The sequence below is a fragment of the Leucopleurus acutus genome (genome assembly GCF_964270905.1).
Source record: "Leucopleurus acutus genome assembly, chromosome: 6".
Classification (NCBI taxonomy): domain Eukaryota; kingdom Metazoa; phylum Chordata; class Mammalia; order Artiodactyla; family Delphinidae; genus Leucopleurus; species Leucopleurus acutus.
The window spans coordinates 25,034,203-25,054,225 of NC_139149.1; the positions used below are offsets into that span (position 1 = coordinate 25,034,203).

Sequence of the window (20,023 nt, forward strand, 5' to 3'; positions counted from 1 at the left end):
TGTGTGGATTAATTCCATGCAGGGTGTTATTTAAATACTTAGCAACAGCTACAGCAGGGGTATGAACCAGACTCCTAGAGGCCCATGCTGTGCAGGATAACAAGGAGGTCCAGAAGGCCCTAGCGGTGGGGTGAGGGAGTACAGTGAAGGGACTGAAGAAGTGGCTATGGACCGTTACCAAAATACTTAACATTTAACAGCCAGTACACCTATATCCATATATACTGGTAGAGTACTAGCCCCAGTTCCATACATTTTTTAATCCCGATAAATTAGCTCAGTTATGTGACAGACAGAGAATTCTGATTAAGAGAGGAGGGAGACAAAAATAATGCTGCTCTGAATGAACCCCAGGGGAGAAAGAAGGCAGGAAAGAGCAAAACTAATATAAAAATTTTTTTCAGGAAAATATTCTCTCATCCTCCTTCTCTTCTTCCTAACCAGAGGTCTCTCTGTCCCCAGGACCCATAATCATACTAATATTAGCTCTAGGTTAATTCACAGAAAACAATTTGCCAAAAGCCCATATGCTGAAAGTCAATCCACCTGAAACCCAATTCACTGAAGACCAACTTGCCAAATTTACCACATTTATTGGCCATCTAAAAAATCATTTATTGAGTCCACAGCATTTTGAATGTGATGATACTGGGAGGGTTAAGAAGACTATGGGGAACTAGGGACCCAGGGACCTGGAGTCTCCTGACTCTTTCTGCCTCAGTTCATCCTCTCCCTGCCCTGCAGGCTCACTCTCCGCACCCCGGTCTCCTCCTGTTTGAGCCTCCTGGTCTCTCTTTCTCTAGAGCTGACGGCCCGGGCTGAGCCATGCACTGACTAACACATAGTCTGTTCCTCTGGCCTTGGAAGGTCCCTCTTCTTTTCCCCAGCTCTAACCTCCAGCTGCAGCAGCCAGATGCCGGGACAGAGATAAAATGAACGTTCCTTAAAATGCTGACACTACAGAAATATTCATAAGCTGTTAAAAACCATCCAATTAGAACTGTTATCAACATTTTAGTTAAACAAGTTTTTGATGACAATGGGCAAAATTAGTTAATTTGGCAAAGTTTAATCGGCAAAATTGGAAGTATCCTAAAAATGCTAAATGTAGGCAATTTTTTTTAAAGGCTTTAAAAAAGGATCTGAAAGACATCATTATAGATAGAAAAATTCCCATAGGAAATGCTGAAATTCTGGCAACATTCAGAAGAAAAACATGTTGGTTAAATTTCCTTAGGACCTCTCAACAAATTGAACATTTCTTAAGATGCATGAAGCTGGAGGGTATAAAGACAAAAACCGATGAGCAGCAACCTCACCTAAGGTCCTTTAAAACACACTTCACATCCTGGCCAACAAACAAAGAAACAAATACAAAGCAAAACAAAGCAAACTGAACAAATGGTCTCCACATTACAAGATTCCAGTTTATATAAAACCATCTGTGTAAAAGACATGCATTGAGAAATCTGTGCAAGGTAACACTGAACTATGAAAGATAAACACCTAATTCAGGAAAGCAAGATTTGGTAAGGATGACTAGGCAATTTTTTTTTTAAACTTTGTACACAGATATACATTTTTCTTCAGAGACACTTAAAAACAATAAACATGTATAAATGTGGGAAGATGTGTTTCAAGTTCTTAATATTTATCTTAGAAACTAACTCAGACATAGTTCAACAGGGAATTTTAGAGAAAGAACAGCTACAAGTCATGGTTTTAGTTATATTTTTTAAATACCTATGATATCTATTGATTTTTATAGACCAAAATATAATATAATAAGCACTACTAAAAGAAAAGTTTTTAAAATAAAAGAAAAATGTCTTAGAAATAATTCTTCTATTTTTTTAGCAAATTTGACAGAATGGCATTCTAGTATTCTAGAAAAGAAAAATATACTAGCCCTCCAAATAGGATACATAAGAAACTTAGTAAGATTCCACATAAAAAACATGTTTTTATGGAACTAAACTTGACATTAAAATTTTAATTTTGCATTATGAGAAAATGTGTACAGACTTCAATTTCATTCCTATAATATCTGATCCATTCTTTCAAAAATTAAAATTAAACTCCCCATAACTCTCACACTATATTGCTCCAGAAGGGCTAGGAAAAAAAGCAGACAGTTTGAATGACTATAAGCTTCTCTATTATTTCTTATTCAGTTTATATATGGCCTCCAAAAAGCATCTGTTACTGTACAGAGAATATAACAAATATCCATATACCCACCATTCAAAATTTATAAGTACTAATATTGTAATAGTTACTTCTGATACTTTTTTAAAATGAAAGAAATAAAATATTTCTGATAAAGCTGCTACCACATTTTTAGTCTTCCTCAGACCCATTCTCCTCCTCTTCCAGAGGCAATAAATTTATTATGTATTCTTCCAATCTTTGTTTATATATATTATTACATATATATGTATTCATAAATACATAATATTTGTGTGTATGCTCTGCATTTAAAAAACTAACATTATGTTTTCAAAATCTGATCATGTTAATGCATATAAACCTAATTCATTCATGTTAACTTCTAAGTAGTATCTTATGACAATTTATGTAGCCATTCTCCTACTGAAAGGCATTTTGGTTGTTTCCAATTTTCTGCATTCTAAAAAATGACTTGGTACACATCCTTATACATGTACCCTTATATACACGCAGGAGAATATATCCCTAGCAATGGAATTGTTTGGTTGTAGGAATGAGGTACCACCTCACACCAGTGAGAATGACCATCATTAAAAAGTCAACAAATAAGAAATCCTGCAATCCCACTCCCAGGCATATATCTGGAAAAGACGAAAACTCTAATTGGAAAAGATAATGTACTCCAGTGTTCATAGAAGCACTGTTTATAAGAGCCAAGACACAGAAGCAATCCAAATGCCCATGTTTAAGAAGATGTGGTATAAATATACAATGGAATATCACTCAGCCATATTAAAAATGAAAAAAAAGAATGAAATAATGCCATTTTTACCAACATGGATGGATTATCATAGTAAGTGAAGTAAGTCAGATAGAGAGAGACAAATATCATATGATATCACTTATATGTGGTATATATATATGTCACACAAATAATATATATATATACACACACACAAATAATGCTGGAGTGGGTGTGGAGAAAAGGGAACCCTCCTACACTGTTGGCGGGAGTGTAAATTGGTGCAGCCACTATGGAAAACAGTATGGAGATTCCTCAAAAAACTAAAAATAGAGTTGTCATATGATCCAGCAATCCCACTCCTGGGTATATATCTGGAGAAAACTCTAATTCAAAAAGATACATGCACCCCAATGTTCATTGCAGCACTACTTACAATAGCCAAGACATGGAAGCAACCTAAATACCCACTGACAGATGAAATTGTGGCATACACACACACACACAAACACACACAGTGGAATACTACTCAGCCATAAAAGAATGAAATAATGCTATTTGCAGCAACATGGATAAACCTAGAGATTATCATACTAAGTGAAGTAAGTCAGAGAAAGACAAGTATCATATGATTATCACTTATATGTAGAATTTAAAATACAATACAATTGAACTTATTTGTAAAACAGAAACAGACTCACAGATAGAAAACAAACTTATGAATACCAAAGGGGAAAGGGAGGGAGGGGAGGGATAAATTAGGAGTATGGGATTAACAGATACAAACTACTATACATAAAATAAACAACAAGATCCTACTGTATAACACAGGGAACTATATTCAATATCTTGTAAGATCCTATAATGGAAAATAATCTGAATATATATATATATATATATATATATATATATATATATATATATATATAGCTGAATCACTTTGCTTTAGACCTGAAACTAACACAATATTGTAAATCAACTATACTTCAATAGAAAAACCCCAAAAACAACAACAAAAAAAAACCAAACCAAAACATAAAATAAAATAAAGGAGCTTCCACTAACCAGATCTTTAAAAAAAAAAAAAAGGCAAAGATTATAACACACTAAATAATAATAATAGAATCCCCAAGTTCATAATGATATTTTTTTTTAAATGAGAAGCTTTTCTTCACAGAACAGCTAATAAATAAAGAAGCAATGATGCAATTGGAAAAAACACTATTTCAAAACTGGTTCAGGCAAAGATCAATGAATGCTAAAACCACGGTGTGAAAGTTTGGGGAACAGGATAGTCCCGTGATCTCAAAGTATCACACCATAGATTACATACTAATTGTAAAGAGAAAAGGGTACCTTTATGAATTTGTCTTATTTTGGTGAAGCTAGTTTCTTTTCATGTTTTTTTCTATTCTGGTCTCCTCTGAGGCTCACATTGTTTGCCTATTTTTCTGTTGGCTTGTTTGCTTTACTAATTGAATTGTATAAATTCTTTATATACTTTGGACACTGTAATGCAAATATCTTTACTGAGTATGTGACTTGTGTATGTTACTTTTTGTGGCAAATTTAATACATCTTTCCCTACCCTCAGGGTCACAGAGATATTCTCCCATATTTTCTTCTTAAGGCTGGATTCTACTTAGCTTGTTTTTCTAAGGACATGAACAGTAAGCACTGATCTATAACTGTTGGAAGATGCAAGCCACTGTTGCAGCCTCCTTATAATCAAAGTCATCTTTCAGTTCTTAGAGTTTTTCCACCTTTATGTGGAGGCTTTTCAATAGGATGAACGATTGAAAATTGCTATTTAAAACAATATATGATAAAGTTATATATTAAAAACAATTGAAAAGAATGTCATATAATCTTACATGAGTGAACAACATTTCATTCCTGAGCTCTTCAGACTTTTCATTTGGAGTCCAAGCTTCAGCAAACTGCAGGAAATCCCATTTTTCCTTATCACCCTCCTCAGCCTGAAGTTTTTCCTTCCTACCATTCAGTGTGCTCCCTGTAACCTGAGCCTGTAAGATGATAAAATATATGAATTTTACAACAGGTCACCTCACAGCTGACATTTACTAAGTAGTGACTTGATTTTGCATTTAAATCACAAGCAATCCAATAAAGAAAATCTTACTGTTTCAACTTATCAAGGGCTTTAGTAATATAATTATTTATAATTACAACCAAATTGCCAAGTCAATGATTCCTATGCTTAATGAGGAAAAGGTTAACTAGAGAAGCTATACTATTTGCTTTTCTCATAAAAACTTTTATTCTAATATTTATAAACTTTGAAATTGAACATACATATGATTGGCCATTTTGAATATCTATACTCAGTGCTTGAAAGCCATCCTCTAGACCTTAGTCAAGTCCTTCTATAAACATCCCTCAAGGTTGGGGAGAAGAGACAGCTGAGTGGAAGGAGCAAGCAACATCCCTAATACCTTTGCTAGAATCCGGGTACAGGCTGTCCTCTGTCCAAAATTTAGCCCGGAACTCAAGAATCCTGTTGAAAAAGGGTTTATTCTTAGCTCACAAAAAGCTAAGGGGTTTGAAAGCATTTTAGTTCCTTACTAGCTCATCCTCCCCTAGCTGCTAAAATGGTAGAAGAAGGGCTTGGAAGACAATAGGAACACACATAAATTCATGTCTGTCTCTCATTACCGAGGATAGCAGGTAGAGTACTACCAATTGAAGCCTTTTCTGGACTTGGTCCCTATCAACATCAATATCTTAGTGTACTTCGATATCCTTTGCCTGAAAACACTAAAACTCAGCCTCTTAACTCATGCGGGCTATGGGTAATAATGAATAAGTGGTAACCTGGTTTAAATTCAAGCTTTACCTTGCGATTCAACATTCCCCACATAAGGGTGTCTAGAGTCCCATTTGCAATAAGGTAGTGAATATTCACAGAACTGCACTGTCCAATCCGGTGAGCACGGTCTTCTGCTTGTTTTATGTGTCCAGGGTCCCAATACAACTCAGCAAATACAATATGAGTTGCAGCAGTAAATGTCAAACCCTAAGCAAAATAAAGAAACTGAGATGCAAATAAACTGAGAATTTAGCATAGAGCCATATATAATAAAGTCTTTTGAGTATGTTCAATGGACAAGAGAACACTGAAGGACTTAAAAACAAATGAGTCTTTCATTTTAAGCCAAATTAAGAAAATTTAATTCATGAAAGGCAAATGAAGACTGCTTATTGCAAGATAGCCAGGTGAACTACAAAGAACACATTTAAAAGGTACTTCAATATTTCAAAAGTCAGTTTAATGGATACATATATAAACAAAATCACTTTAACCTCTGATGAAGACTGGATTCACATTACCACTGGAAAATCTAATAAAATATATTATAAATGAGAATATAATTTCTAACACATGGTATCCATGGCAACTATGACAGCAATGACATCCTCTATTCATTTAATTCATACTGCTGTTCTATAAAGCAAGAAAATCATGTCTACAGTCACACTCTTTTCTTTCTATGGAATTTCTCATGTTGCATCCCAAAGACTCTGACATTTACTGACTTGTATCTTGATGTATAAAACACAACTGCATTTTTGTGCAATTGCATTTTATATCAGTTTGAAATAGTGTAACATTAAAAATATTAACTAAGTCTTGTTTTACAATTAATATATGAAATAATGCAAATCTCCTCAAACTAAAAATGTGTCAAAAATGCATGACTTTAAAGTGGATAGGCCGAGCGAAATGTGGACCATAATTACGCTATTGCTACATAGTGGTAAGTGATATTAGGTGGTCAGCAGAAATACCTACTATACTTTCGAAGTGTCATCTAATCCAATCTATGCTGTTGTTCACATGTACTGGAACTTCTATAAGTGACTGTTGTGACCGCTGTGCTGTTATTTTAACTTGAAGTATTTTTATATCACATACCATCATACTAGCATTCATTAAATGGCGGCACCAGTTCTCAAGCTGAACTTAGAAGTAATAAAAACATGGAGAGAGTCAAATACACACCATGCTAAACTGTGCTGCTGTTTAGGATATAAAATGCCACACATTGAGAGATAATGCAGAAAAATTAAGTAGTATTGATATTTAAAGATGGACACCTTTAAGTGTGTAACAAGTATCATAGGACCATACAAGAATCCACGTTGACGTTGGCAGGATCAACGTCACACAAAGATGATACTAAATTGGGCTTCCCTGGCAGTAAGTGATTAAAATTCCGTGCTTCCACTGCAGGGGCGTGGGTTCGATCCCTGGTCGGGGAACTAAGATCCTACCTGTGGTGCTGCATGGCCAAAAAAAAAAAAAAAAAGATGCTACTAAATTACAATGGAAGAGTCACAAACCTCCAAAACAAAGCCCTTTCTACAATACCTTCCTTTATTGCTATGAAGATATTAGTATTCAAGTATATGAGTTTTGAACTATACAAGGTCTTCAGGAATACAGCCTTGAATAAAATGTGAGTGCCTTGCAAAATCTTAATTTCAGAAAGTCTTTTATCAGGTCACTCCAAGACTCTCCTGCCCAGCTTCCTCCTACTTATCTTCTCCTGAGCTATCAGTATTCCATTTCTACTTTTAAGCTCTTTTTGATGATATTCTCTATGGCTGAAATATTCTAACAGATATAAAACTAGATTACTGGAAATTTAATCCAACATGAGGAAAGTGTTGAGACAACCCTCCTTTTGGCTAGAACTCCTAGTGAGTTAGTTCTAGAACTTCTTCATCCTCATGGATTCTCACTATATATACAGTTTTATATACATCAGTTAGCTGGGTAAGAGGAGAACTTTGGCCCTGGTCCAGATTCCAGAATCCACAGAAGCTGCCAGATATGTCATATAGCAGGTTGGATATTTAACAGCAATATGCTCAATTACTTTTCCGTATGTTAAATATCCTGGCTTAGACGTTTACATCAAAATATTTTAGAATGTTAGTAGGAAAGACATCCAGAAGGATCCCCTCTTACACAGGGTGGCAGAGACTAATATCTATTCTTTTCTTATTCCTTTGTAATGTGACACCTGATGTTTAATATGACTAATTGGAATAACGGTTACTTTCTCCAACTTCCCTTGAAGTTAGTTGTGGCCCTGGGACTAACTGCAGGCCAGTGAGATACAGCATGCCTTTCTCCAGTCAACTGCCTGGATCGTAGATGTGATGGATAAGCTCTAGCAGCCCTCTTAGATGGAAACAACCTAAATGCCCATCGACAGACAAATGGATAAAGAAGGTGTGGTACATATATACAATGGAATATTACTCAGACATAAAAAGGAATGAAATTGGGTCATTTGTAGAGACGTGGATGGACCTAGAGACTGTCACAGAGAGTGAAGTTAAGTCAGAAAGTGGAAAACAAATATCGTATATTAACGCATGTATGTGGAACCTAGAAAATTGGTACAGATGAACCGGTCTGCAGGGCAGAAATTGAGACACACATGTAGAGAACAAACGTATGGACACCAAGGGGGGAAAGCCGCGGGGGGTGGGGATGGTGGTGTGATGAATTGGGCGATTGGGATTGATATGTATACACTGATGTGTATAAAATGGATGACAAATAAGAACTTGCTGTATAAAAAAAATTAAATTAAATTAAAAAAAAAAGAGATATCTGCTAGGAGTGGTAAAGCAGAAAACCAGAAGGGGCCTAAGTGCTAAGAAACTACCATGCTAGCCTTAGACTGCCTATATCAGAGAATAAAACTTTGTGATTTAAGTCATTCTTAATTTGGGTTTTCATTTACTTACAGCCAAACCTAACTCTAAAGGACAAACCAAGGGCACTCTATGAAAAGTTCAGAAAGACAGAAGAGTTCTTTTCCCTCAGGCCACCTTGCCTCACAGACTCTGATGAAAACAACCAAAGATAAGTGCTATAAAGAAAGGGATGAGAAAAGTCTACGCAAATTCAAAGGAAGGAAAAGATCATGGAAAAGTATTATAATCACACTAGCTATATTCTTTTAGGAAATTATCTCCTTGAAAATTTAGGAAGCTTAGTCAGAGGTGTTGAGGTCTCCTTCTGTTACACTTTCTAGCACTCTCCAAAGTAGAATGAATATTTATCACACCAGATATAAAGTTATAGTTATGGTTAATCATCTTGACATTTTTATCATCTCAACAATTCATTATCAAATTTAGACCTGAAACTTCTTACCTGACCAGCAGCCTGAATGCTTAGAATAGCCACACGAGTCTCAGGATCCTTTTGAAACTGATTAACCAGATGTATTCTTTCTGAAGATGGGACACTTCCATCAATCCTAATGTAACGAGTCTACCACCACCAACAAGGGAAATGGCAAAATTAGGACAAGCTCCTATGCATCCATCTTATTATACATATTTTACAGCTTATTTTTATGTTCACATAATAAAACAGAAAGTGGTGAAGATGACAGGTTAGTAAATGTTACACAAGAAGAATTTTTTTTTTTTTTTTTTACTAATATCATAGTACTCTATTTGTTGTTTGATAGACAGTTGTTTCCACTTCTGGGGTATTGCAAACTGTGCTGCAGGGAATACCTTCACAGATGTCTCTGTCTCTTTGTGTTCCTGTGTCAGTTTATCTGAAGTATGTATTCAGGAGTAGAAGTCCTGGATCGATTTTAAATGTTATCCCTTCCAAGGCAGTCTCCCAACCAGATGATAGTGCCCAAAAAGTTGTTGCTAAGAAACAGCACAGAAGGCGTCCCCAATGGTGTTGACGATGAGCGGGAGTTGGTCTAGCTGGTGTCAGGACTTAATGAAGCTCAGGTTCTTGATGTCTCATCACAGAAAGAATTCAGTGAGAGACAAAGTGATAGGCAAGAAGCGGATTTATTCAGAGAGAAACACACTCCCCAGACAGAGTGTGGGTCATCTCAGGAGGTGAGAAAGGCCAATACAAGAAGAATCTTAACCAGATTTCTTTAAAGCTTCTTATAACAATTTTGTATTTTTAAATCTTTTAAGCTACTTGAGAGTGGGATCTATGTCTAGTTCATCTTCATACCATCAATGCCAGGTGTGATGCCACATATATAACAGGAGCTCTATAATCATTACTGGATTAAGCTAATGTTATCAGTAACATTCTATGTAAATTAATAAGCAAACTTTAAATCATGGATCAGACTAATTCTAAAGTAACAGGATCACTAATTCCAAAGTAAAAGTAAAGTCAGACATGTGAGAAAAGAAAAAGAAGATTCTGCCCATGTATTTGGGATTCATGAAGAGTAGTCCGGAAATGTCGCAGCATTAACTGGGAAAACATTTTTTTTAATGTACCATTTGAGTTCTCTTTTCTCACATTATTAAACTTAAAAGAAATATGTGACATGGTCATCTCCACTGAGGTAGGGAACCAAGACACTCAAATACATTTTTACAAAGTGAGGAAACATTAAATGCTAAACTGAACAGTGCTATCTTTTAAGAACGATGTGAGTTAAGAAAAAGGAGCAATCAGTGTGTGTTAGAATAGCTAAAAAGAACTTATTACTCAACTTTGTAAAAACAAATATAAGCCCTGAATTTCAAATTGCCTCATTTTTATATGCACTTTTATGGAAAACGTTGCCTTAAATAGTTGAGACATACAAATACTCAGTTTTATAAGGGAATCATCAAGTTAATCATTAAATAGAATGCCCCTTATCAACTTTCTATGTCTTCACAAAACAGATATAAATTGACCAGTGATCCACTTAATATCCATCAAGGAAGATTACAGAATCTTTTGAGGGTCTTTCTAAAGAAAACACATTGTCAGGCTAGGGAGAGTTTTACCTATGTTTTTAACTCTCAGTGACGCTAAATGGGATTCTAAACATACCAGTAAAGTGGGAGTGGGAAGAGACACACTTAGAAAAGATTCCGGTGGTTTTAAGGTGTAATGAATCAGAATAAAAAATCTAACGTTACTGTTCAATCGTTTAAAATTTATTTCTAAGGCTAATTATCTCTTCCTCAGAGGGTGTTTCACAGATACAATGTGATAATGATAAAGCATCTTTTAATATACAGCACTTTACTATATCATATTAGCATAAATCTTTCTAAGAAGAAAACACTAGAATTACATCTTTGGTAATGTTAATGAACATATTAGCAAATGCTTGAATATGTATACAAAGTTTTAAAAAAATATGGCTTTATTCCTCCCTTTAAAATATCCACCTGCACAGGCAAGTGGTTCTGCTGCTACATGTATATTAAGCTCATATAATTTGTCAGGAACTTTCTCTGGCCGATTCAGAGCACCTCTGGAAGCCCTTAGCACATATGACACGTTTACACTGGATGTAACCAGGTTTACACTCTGAAAGAAAAAATGGCAGATGCTGTGGCCGATAGGGCTGTTGGAAAACAAGGTGGACGGAATAGAATGCAGTGAGGCCAGCAGGTTTGGTGGCGCTTACCTGGGCATATGTTTCAAACCCACCTACACTAAATCTTAATAATCATATTCTATAGAGTAGGCTGCCTGGAAGTTTAAAAGGTATGACTGCGGCTGGGCACTAAAATTGGCTGAAATCATTCTTTTTCCCCCTCAAAATCACCCACATTCTAAGGCCACCATGTTGGTAAACAAAAAATTTTAACTGCCTATACCAATCTCAAATGGTCCAGTAACAAAACCAGAATTCACATTATAGCCTATCAAGGCAGCATATTTTAGTCAATCCAGATAATTTGATCAGTGGAAAATTATGACTGGTATAAAAGGGAAAACTTAATAGTATATTATCAATACAACAGAAATATAATATTAGTATAACTGCAATAAAAATACATAATAATAATTTATAGATATAATACCATCCCATCATCTAAAGAAGGCAAAAAAGCTCAGTTATAAAACTACAATTGATGTTTAGTATATTAAAAACTGCATTCTAGGGTTTCCCTGGTGGCACAGTAGTTGAGAGTCTGCCTGCCGATGCAGCGGACGCGGGTTCATGCCCCGGTCCGGGAAGATCTCACATGCTGCGAAGTGGCTGGGCCCGTGAGCCATGGCTGCTGAGCCTGCGCGTCTGGAGCCTGTGCTCCGCAACAGGAGAGGCCACAACAGTGAGAGGCCCATGTACCAAAAACAAAAAACAAAAAACAAAAAAACCCCCTGCATTCTAAGAAGTACTTTATAGAATTATGGTAACATACCTTGTTTTCTATGACGGCTTCTGTGCAAGCTTGGAGCATGCTTAAATGATGTGCAAAAACCAGAAATTTAAGCGAATCATTCCGAAGCATCATCTTAATATAATCCTTTACAGCACCTGCCTAAATATTAAAAGTTAAACCTTATTAATGTCATAAAAATGTTTATTAAAAAATCATGTCATTTTCTTTAATAAAGCAAGAAAAACTTGGAGAATCAGTAAGTTTGTATGAACTTTTAATTGTTTTGTTCTCTAGGTAGCTTAAAGTAGAAGCCCACAAGTAAAGAAGCACACGGAAGAAGAGGGACAAGAGAGGGAAAAAAACTGAGAAGTAAAACAAGAGCAAGATAAGAATTAGATTTTAAAAAACAAGACAGGGAAAGAGTCTCAAAGGAAAGTAGGTAGTTAAGTTGGCTGTGGCCAGGAAGGGGTTGGTGTTTTGTTTAGAAAGTAATTTTCAAAAAAAGCTCATATAGGGACTTTCCTGGTGGTCCAGTGGGTAGGGCTCTGCCCTCCCAATGCAGGGGGCCTGGGTTCAATCCCTGGTCAGGGAACTAGATCCCACATGCATACTGCAACTAAGAAGTCTGCATGCCGCAACTAAGAGCCTGCATGCAACTAAAGATCCCGCATGCTGCAAGGAAGATCCCACATGTCGCAATGAAAACCTAGTACAGTCAAGATAAATAAATAAATATTTTTTTAAAAAAGGGCTCATATAGAAGACTAAGTGGAATAGAGTGAAGGAGAAAATGGAAGATAAAAAGTCAAATGACATTTTTTTGTGTGTGGGAAAGACTGAAAAAGTAAGAAAGCTGGGCTGAAGTTTAAAGATTATGAAAAGTTGGGCTATTCATTTTTTTAAACTAAGAAACTTAGGTTGGTTTACAAATAGGTTGTTGAAGGTGCAGAAAGGCTAAGAGAAATGGAAAATGAGGGGATTTAGCTTGCCTCTCGGATGGAGAAGGTCTCAGAAGAGGTTGGAGTAATGCGATTCAGAGCACAAGAGAGAACAGGGAGGAATACAAAAAAATTGTGAGGTAGAAGGGAGAAAATCAAACAAGTTCATACCGAATAGGGTTTTCTTAGTTAACTTGAGGCCAGGTTACCAATTAAGAGTAAGAAATCAATATGAGATGAATTAAATAGGAGTTAAATTTAAAGTGGATAGCATGAATTAAATTTAAAACATGAATATAGTGTCTCTTAACTGTGAAAAACTAGTTAGACATTTTGGGAAAAGATAGCAGGCTGAATATATTTAACCTCCACTCCTTCTCAGTGCTATATTTAAATGATAGAAAAATGTATAGAGAAAAAGAAAATTGGAGACAGATCAATAGCAACAAAACTTTGGAAGCTAAAAAGTAGACAGATGCCTGGTAACTGATTAGCCAACCTGACAGTTCTTAAGCTGCCAGTACGGAGTGTTGAGAAGTACCTGATTTAAAATGGAGTGATCTGAAAGTGATCAGGAAATGTCACCTCTGGAAGTGAGGATCGGGTGTGGCTAAAACAGGAGGATTGTTTGAAAGATTGTTTAAGTAGCTGAATATGTGCAACACTGATCTATATCCTTTCTCTACGTAGTCCACATAATAGATGACTTCCCAATCCATCCTGGCAGAAAACTATAGATTTATTTTCTGGAAAGGTCAAAATAGAGGGTATCTAGATGGAGGAATCCTACATTGACGGTAGGTCATCCTGCAAAAATCATGGGAATTAAATGAAAGTTACATAATAAAGGCTGAGATCTATCCCTCCCCCTCCCCCTTCTTATCCCCAAGGGTTCCAAAACAGACAAACAGGCTTATGTCCTCTAGGCAGGGGAGCAGAATCATATAAAATGATCCTTTTCTAGAATATCTGACCAAAGACAAAAGACTAAAGATATTGATATTGGGGTTCCTCAACAAGACATCCCAATCAGATCACTTTTTATTGAAGGCCACAGTTTACAAGACATATCCACGAAGAGCTTCTAGTCAGCATTTAATGTCTTACTTGTAAATATAAGCAAACAACCAAGGATCACCAGACATTTATGGAAAGCAACCTATATGAACAGATAAACTATGCAGAGAGAGGAAAAAAACTAGAAGAGATTACATTTATAAAACAAGAACAGGATGCTACAAAAAAGGGAAGAGTTGGGGGGGTGGGGTGGGGGAGTACTCTTGAAGAGTAAAAATATAGTAGCAGAAATTAAAAATGCACTGGTTACTAAGCTAAGAAAATCTTCCAGGAAGTAGATGGAAAAAAATACAGAAAATATAAAATATAAGAAAATTATAGAACCAGGCCATGAGGGCAATATATGAAAAATAAAAGTTCCAGAAAACAATACAGAAAAAAAGGAAATAATAAAAAAATTAAGAATATTTTATAGAACTTAAAGCTGTAAGTTTCCAAAATGGAAACTGTAAAATGCCCACTGAAGATCCTTCACAATGGATGAAAATGGATCCAGAGCGAGGCCCATCATCATGAAATTTTAGAACACTGGGAACAAACAAACGATTCTCTAAGCTTCCAGAGAGGGGAAGAATAGATTTCACGAACAAAACAAAATAAAAAATTTGAATTGCATTGGATATCTCAACATCAATACTGAAAATTTTGAGAGAAAGTGGTTTCTAACTAACAATTTATGTTCAGCCAAATGAAAAATCAGATATAAAAGTAGAACAAAGCCATTTTCAAATATGCAGGGGTTTCAAACAATTTACCTCCAATATAACGCTTTCTTGGGAGGCTACTAGAGAATGTGGTCCAGCCAAACAATGGAGTAAACAAATAAAGAAAGTAATATATATGTAAAAAAAGAGGTAATTCAGCACACAGGAGAAATAAAGAAAAACCCCTGGATGAGAGCTCTGCAACAGATCCAAAGAGCAATGGTCCAGACTGCAGCTGATCAAATGCTGCAGGGAAGATTTGTTTAAGAAGATAAAATTAATGCAATTCTAATGTTTACAGGCACTGAGAGAAGACTGAACGAGTAAGGTAAAGTTTGAGGATGAATTAGTGAAAATGAGTTGTAAAAGAAAAAAGAAAATATCCATAGTATATCGATAGTATATTACATGGTTCATCTGTAAATATTATAAACATGGTTCTAATAATATACATGGTGAATAGTGATCAAGCCAAAATTAGTATACATTTCTATAAAATTAGTAAAACTGTATCTCTTCAACTCTTTCTATTGATAGACTGATCTGTCAATTTATCAATCTACCTACCTCCCTACCTATCACTTTGTTAGCAGAATGGGAATGGGGAAAGGTCTGGGTGTGAGGGTGGGGCTGAGGGGTGAAAGAGCTAAAATTGTATCTTCCATATTGGGAAGCCAATAGATGACAGCTCAAATTACAAAGCAAGCAGTAATACACACCAAGAAGCAAGATAAACACATTGCTGAGAGATTTGAAGTAAATCCCCAAAAAATCAGCTAAAAGAAAAGAAAGTGGTTGCCTCTGGGGAATAAGTTTAGGGGACCATTATTTTTTGAAATGTCTATTTCTTCTCGTTAAATTATGATCATATGTAGCTTTGATAATAACTAGAAAAATTTTAAAACGGGGGCATTTTGAAATTGAAAAATACCTGTTTAAAATTCATGCATATGACTATGAAGTCACAAGATTGATTCTGCAAGCTAAATTTTGTTTGTCTAAGTTTTCTAAACAATAAAAATTCACACAATGAGACTGGAGGCTGTTAAGAACTTTAGCCTTGGACTTCAGTGCCTCAGAAAGTGGAAATGAAGCCCTCTCAAAATAAGGAGCTATAAATTCCAGATATGTTGCCATGGTAACTGAACCACTTTAATAAACTGCATGTTTGCCTAAAGAGCTATATTTACTTTGATAAGCCTTTCAAAAAGTACATATCAAGTTGGAGTATTTTTAAGGTGCATTCATTTACCAGCCACTGCAGACTTACAAACTATATAATCACTGTACCCCTAGTCTCAGATGCATTCCCCACCTCTTCACAAGCAAGCTGTTTCTGCCAGTCTCCTCCACTAACATCAAACCCTCCTCAGTACAACCAGAAACTGCTCATGCCAAAGCTCAAGCCCCCACTCCCTATTCCTTCCAATCACAGGTTCAGAAAGGCTTATGGTTACTATTAACATAAAGTTCAATTATATAAAGTTCAATGGCCTAAACAGTCTCTCGGGACTAACCTGTTAACTTAACCATCATTGTGACATTGCTTCCTAGGAGAGAATGTGTTTGGAGAACCAAAACATCTACGTAACAAAGGAACTTCGGGATTCTCTCAGGTTCTTAGGTTGGGGACTGCACAGGTTTGCATTTTAAAATTAACTATACGTGCATTTCCCCTGTTCTGATTCTATTCTAAATAAAACAGTCACTGCATTGTCATATTTTAAGGCATCTGAGCAGAAATTTGCTTTTAAAGTATCTTAAGTGCATATTATATAGGAATGGCAGGTTCTGTCAATGGTCAGCATTTTGATTATACTGGTTCAGGTTTTGTAGAAGCTGCCATGTTCACAATTCCATCTTATTTTACTGAAATTGGTCTGTTAGTACTGTGTCTGTGAGTCAAAGTTCTAATTTAAATAATTAATGAAGACCACACACTTCATCTCATTTAAAGAAATGCAGAAATAAAGAGAATATGTTGTACAATTTATTTCTACATTTTTTTTTCAGTGAATAGGTGTACATCATATTTTGAAGTAAAAGTAGTTAAAGAAAAACCTACATTGCATTAAAGACCTGATGAAAGGTACTTTACGCTGTCAGCCTTTAATCATAAAATAAGACTGAGAAAGAGTGAAAAAAGAAAACAACACCCAACTGGAGCTGTGACAAAGACTTTCTCCTTGACTGAACTTCAGTTACGCTTCTCTGAGCCCTGTTTTTGACTAGGCCTCAACTTTGGCCTTCTGTCTTGCCCTTGCCAGGCCCAGTCTTCACAAGAATCCTGCTAAGAATGCTTCCACACTTGACACCTGATCGACTCTTGGTATCTGATCAAGTTCCTCATCCCCACTTTTGATAGCTAATTCCTTCGCCTTCTTTTAGCAAGAAACCTGTTTTGGCCTTGGTTTCAAACTGACAGGTGCAGACAATCCCGCTGCAAGGAGCTCTAGACTCACCGGTTATCCAAGTAGGAGAGTGAGCGACCAAAGAAACCATAAATGATTTAATGAGCCATTCATAGTTTCACTGTACCAGCCTGCGTACTTAGACATGCATAGTTTAATCTTCCAGACAAGCACATGCTGCTGGCAGGAGCAACCAGTTTAGCAAGAATCCCCCTACCCTTGATGTCTCCTCTTAGTAATTTTCCATCCACCAACCTCTTGATCCTGCTTGTTGGCTATAAATCCCCACCTCTCCCTGTGTTCAGCGGAGTGATCTCTCTCCTCAACTGCAGTAGAGTTGACTCCAAGTCTTCCTTACTGTTTTAACAAGGATCAGAAAAGAAGCTTCTCCTTAAGTTTTGAAGTCCTCAGGCCCCAGACTAAACGGCAGTTCTGTTTAGATATCTGGTGGGCACATACTTTAAGGACAACTCTTTAAGCCCTTATTAGTCAACAAGAGGTGAATTGTGATAGGTCTAAGCAAGCCTAGCACTTTCATTCCCCCTGCAAGTGATTCTGACTAGTAAGAAACATGGGAAGTTTGCTGGAGGTTTCAAAAAAATCCTAACTGACAAAAGGGACATTATGGAAAGCTCTTCCTTGCTTTGGACATATGGCCTGCACTTGATACCAGGAATTGCAGCGGTCACCCTGAGGCTACTATGGAGGCTATTGATGAAAGCATTGAATAGCCTTTAGTATATTCAGAGTTGTACGTCCTTCACCACAATTTCAGAATATCTTCATTACCCCGCACAAAATCTTTCATCTCTTAGCAATCACCCCACCCCCACTGCAGGTCCCTGGATCACCCCTAGCTGTAGGCAAACACTAATCTATTTTCTGTATCTATGGACTGGACTACTTTGTTTTTTTAATATATTTATTTATTTATTTTTGGCTGCATTGGGTCTTCATTGCTGCCCGCGGGCTTTTCTCTAGTTGTGGCAAGCGGGGGCTACTCTTCGTTGCGGTGCGCGGGCTTCTCATTGCAGTGGCTTCTCTTGTTGCGGAACACAGGCTCTAAGCGCGCGGGTTTCAGTAGTTGCAGAACATAGGCTCAGCAGTTGTGGCTTGCAGGCTCTAGAGCACAGGCTCAGCAGTTATGGCGCACGGGCTTAGCTGCTCCGCAGCATGTGGGATCTTCCCGGACCAGGGCTCAAACCCATGTCCCCTGCAGTGGCAGGCGGACTCTCAACCACTGCGCCACCAGGAAAGCCCGACTGGACTATTTTGACCTTTAATATAAGTGGAATCACATAATATGTGGTCTTGTGTGACTGGCTTCTTTATTAGCATAATGTTTTAATCCACGTTGTAGCATTTTTCAGTGTTTAACTTCTTTTTTTTATTGCCAAATAACATTCCATTGTGTGGACATACCACATTTTATTTGTCCATTCATCAGTTGATATCCTCTCTGCCTCTTTTATTTTTATAATTTATTTATTTTATTTTATTTATTTTTGGCTGTGTTGGGTCTTTGTTGCTGCACGCGGGCTTCCTCTAGCTGCGGCAAGTGGGGGTTACTCTTCATTGCGGTACGTGTGGTTCTCATTGTGGTGGCTTATCTTGTTGTGGAGCATGGGCTCTAGGCACATGGGCTTCAGCAGTTGTGGCACACAGGTTCAGTAGTTGTGGCTAGTGGGCTGTAGAGCGCAGGCTCAGTAGTTGTGGCACACAGGCTTAGTTGCTCCGCAGATATGGGATCTTCCTGGACCAGGGATTGAACCCGTGTCCCCTGCATTGGCAGGTGGATTCTTAACCACTGTACCACCAGGGAAGTCCCACCTCTCTTGTTTTTATTCACTTATCTATTTCACCTTATAGTGTTTCTTACTAATTTATTTGTGATAACTTACCTTTTATCCTTTAAAATGATCTTAAATGAAGAAAGGAAAGTAACAAGTAAAAGAGAACATGCATTGCTTATTCACCTCCCTACTTGCCCTGCAGACCATCATAAAGAAAGGCTAGCAATTTGTCTTCTGCTATTCCTTTCCCCCTGCCAATGGTTCTTAATTTAGAAACCATTCCATCAACCTGAAAAAATATTTTCAAATCTGGTAGAAGACAGCCTTCAGGGGAAAATGGTCATTCCATACTCTATCAGTGTTCTGGACATTTTTACAGAGCCCCATGCCAAAATTTCCCCATAGAAAACTTCCAAAAATAGTTTGGGTGAACTATTAGAAGCATGATTTTCTTATCTCTAGGCATGCTTATGAATCCATCTGTAAACAGAAATCTAACACTTCTAATACATCTAATCTTTTGACACTGGCCCAGTTTTGCAAGCAGCCCATTTTACACTGAGAAACAGAAGGGCTATGATACCGTATGTAAGAAGAGAGTAACCCCAATTTAATACCTTAGCCGACACAATTTTATAAAAGAACCTGAGATCCTAAACGTTTCCATAAAACTTTTTGGAACAAGATATAATAAAGCAATTGTTCTACCTAATCATTCTATCTAATCTATTTATCTGGCAAGGATGGATGAGAGAGAACATTCCCATGAATAACCTATTCCGTCGGGTTAACCAAATTTAGACAAAGTTAGAAAGTAAAGGCAATAGTATTAGGAACTTAACTTTCTTCATAAAGGTTGATTTCATGTGAATTTGATCATAAAAGTCATTGATCAAAAGAGCTAATCTAATTCTTTAAAAACTGAATCAATTTTGAGAAACATTCTCAATTTCTTTCTAAATTCCATCCATCGATCATGTCAATAAGGTTATCAACTTTGTACAACTGAAGTTAAGCATGAATAAATCTTCTTTGG

General features: G+C 36.6%; 1 protein-coding gene across 1 annotated transcript in view; it reads right to left on the minus strand.

Annotated features, from left to right (window-relative positions):
* The window catches only part of ZRANB3 (zinc finger RANBP2-type containing 3), a 268,716-nt gene that overhangs the window by 39,672 nt on the left and 209,021 nt on the right, over window positions 1-20,023 (minus strand). Inside the window, exons 9-12 of the mRNA XM_082840638.1 lie at window positions 12,104-12,223; window positions 9,111-9,230; window positions 5,769-5,948; window positions 4,786-4,938 (exon numbers count right to left, since the gene is read on the minus strand). Coding sequence (XP_082696764.1) covers window positions 4,786-4,938; window positions 5,769-5,948; window positions 9,111-9,230; window positions 12,104-12,223 — 573 coding nt within the window. The remainder of the gene's footprint in view (window positions 1-4,785; window positions 4,939-5,768; window positions 5,949-9,110; window positions 9,231-12,103; window positions 12,224-20,023) is intronic.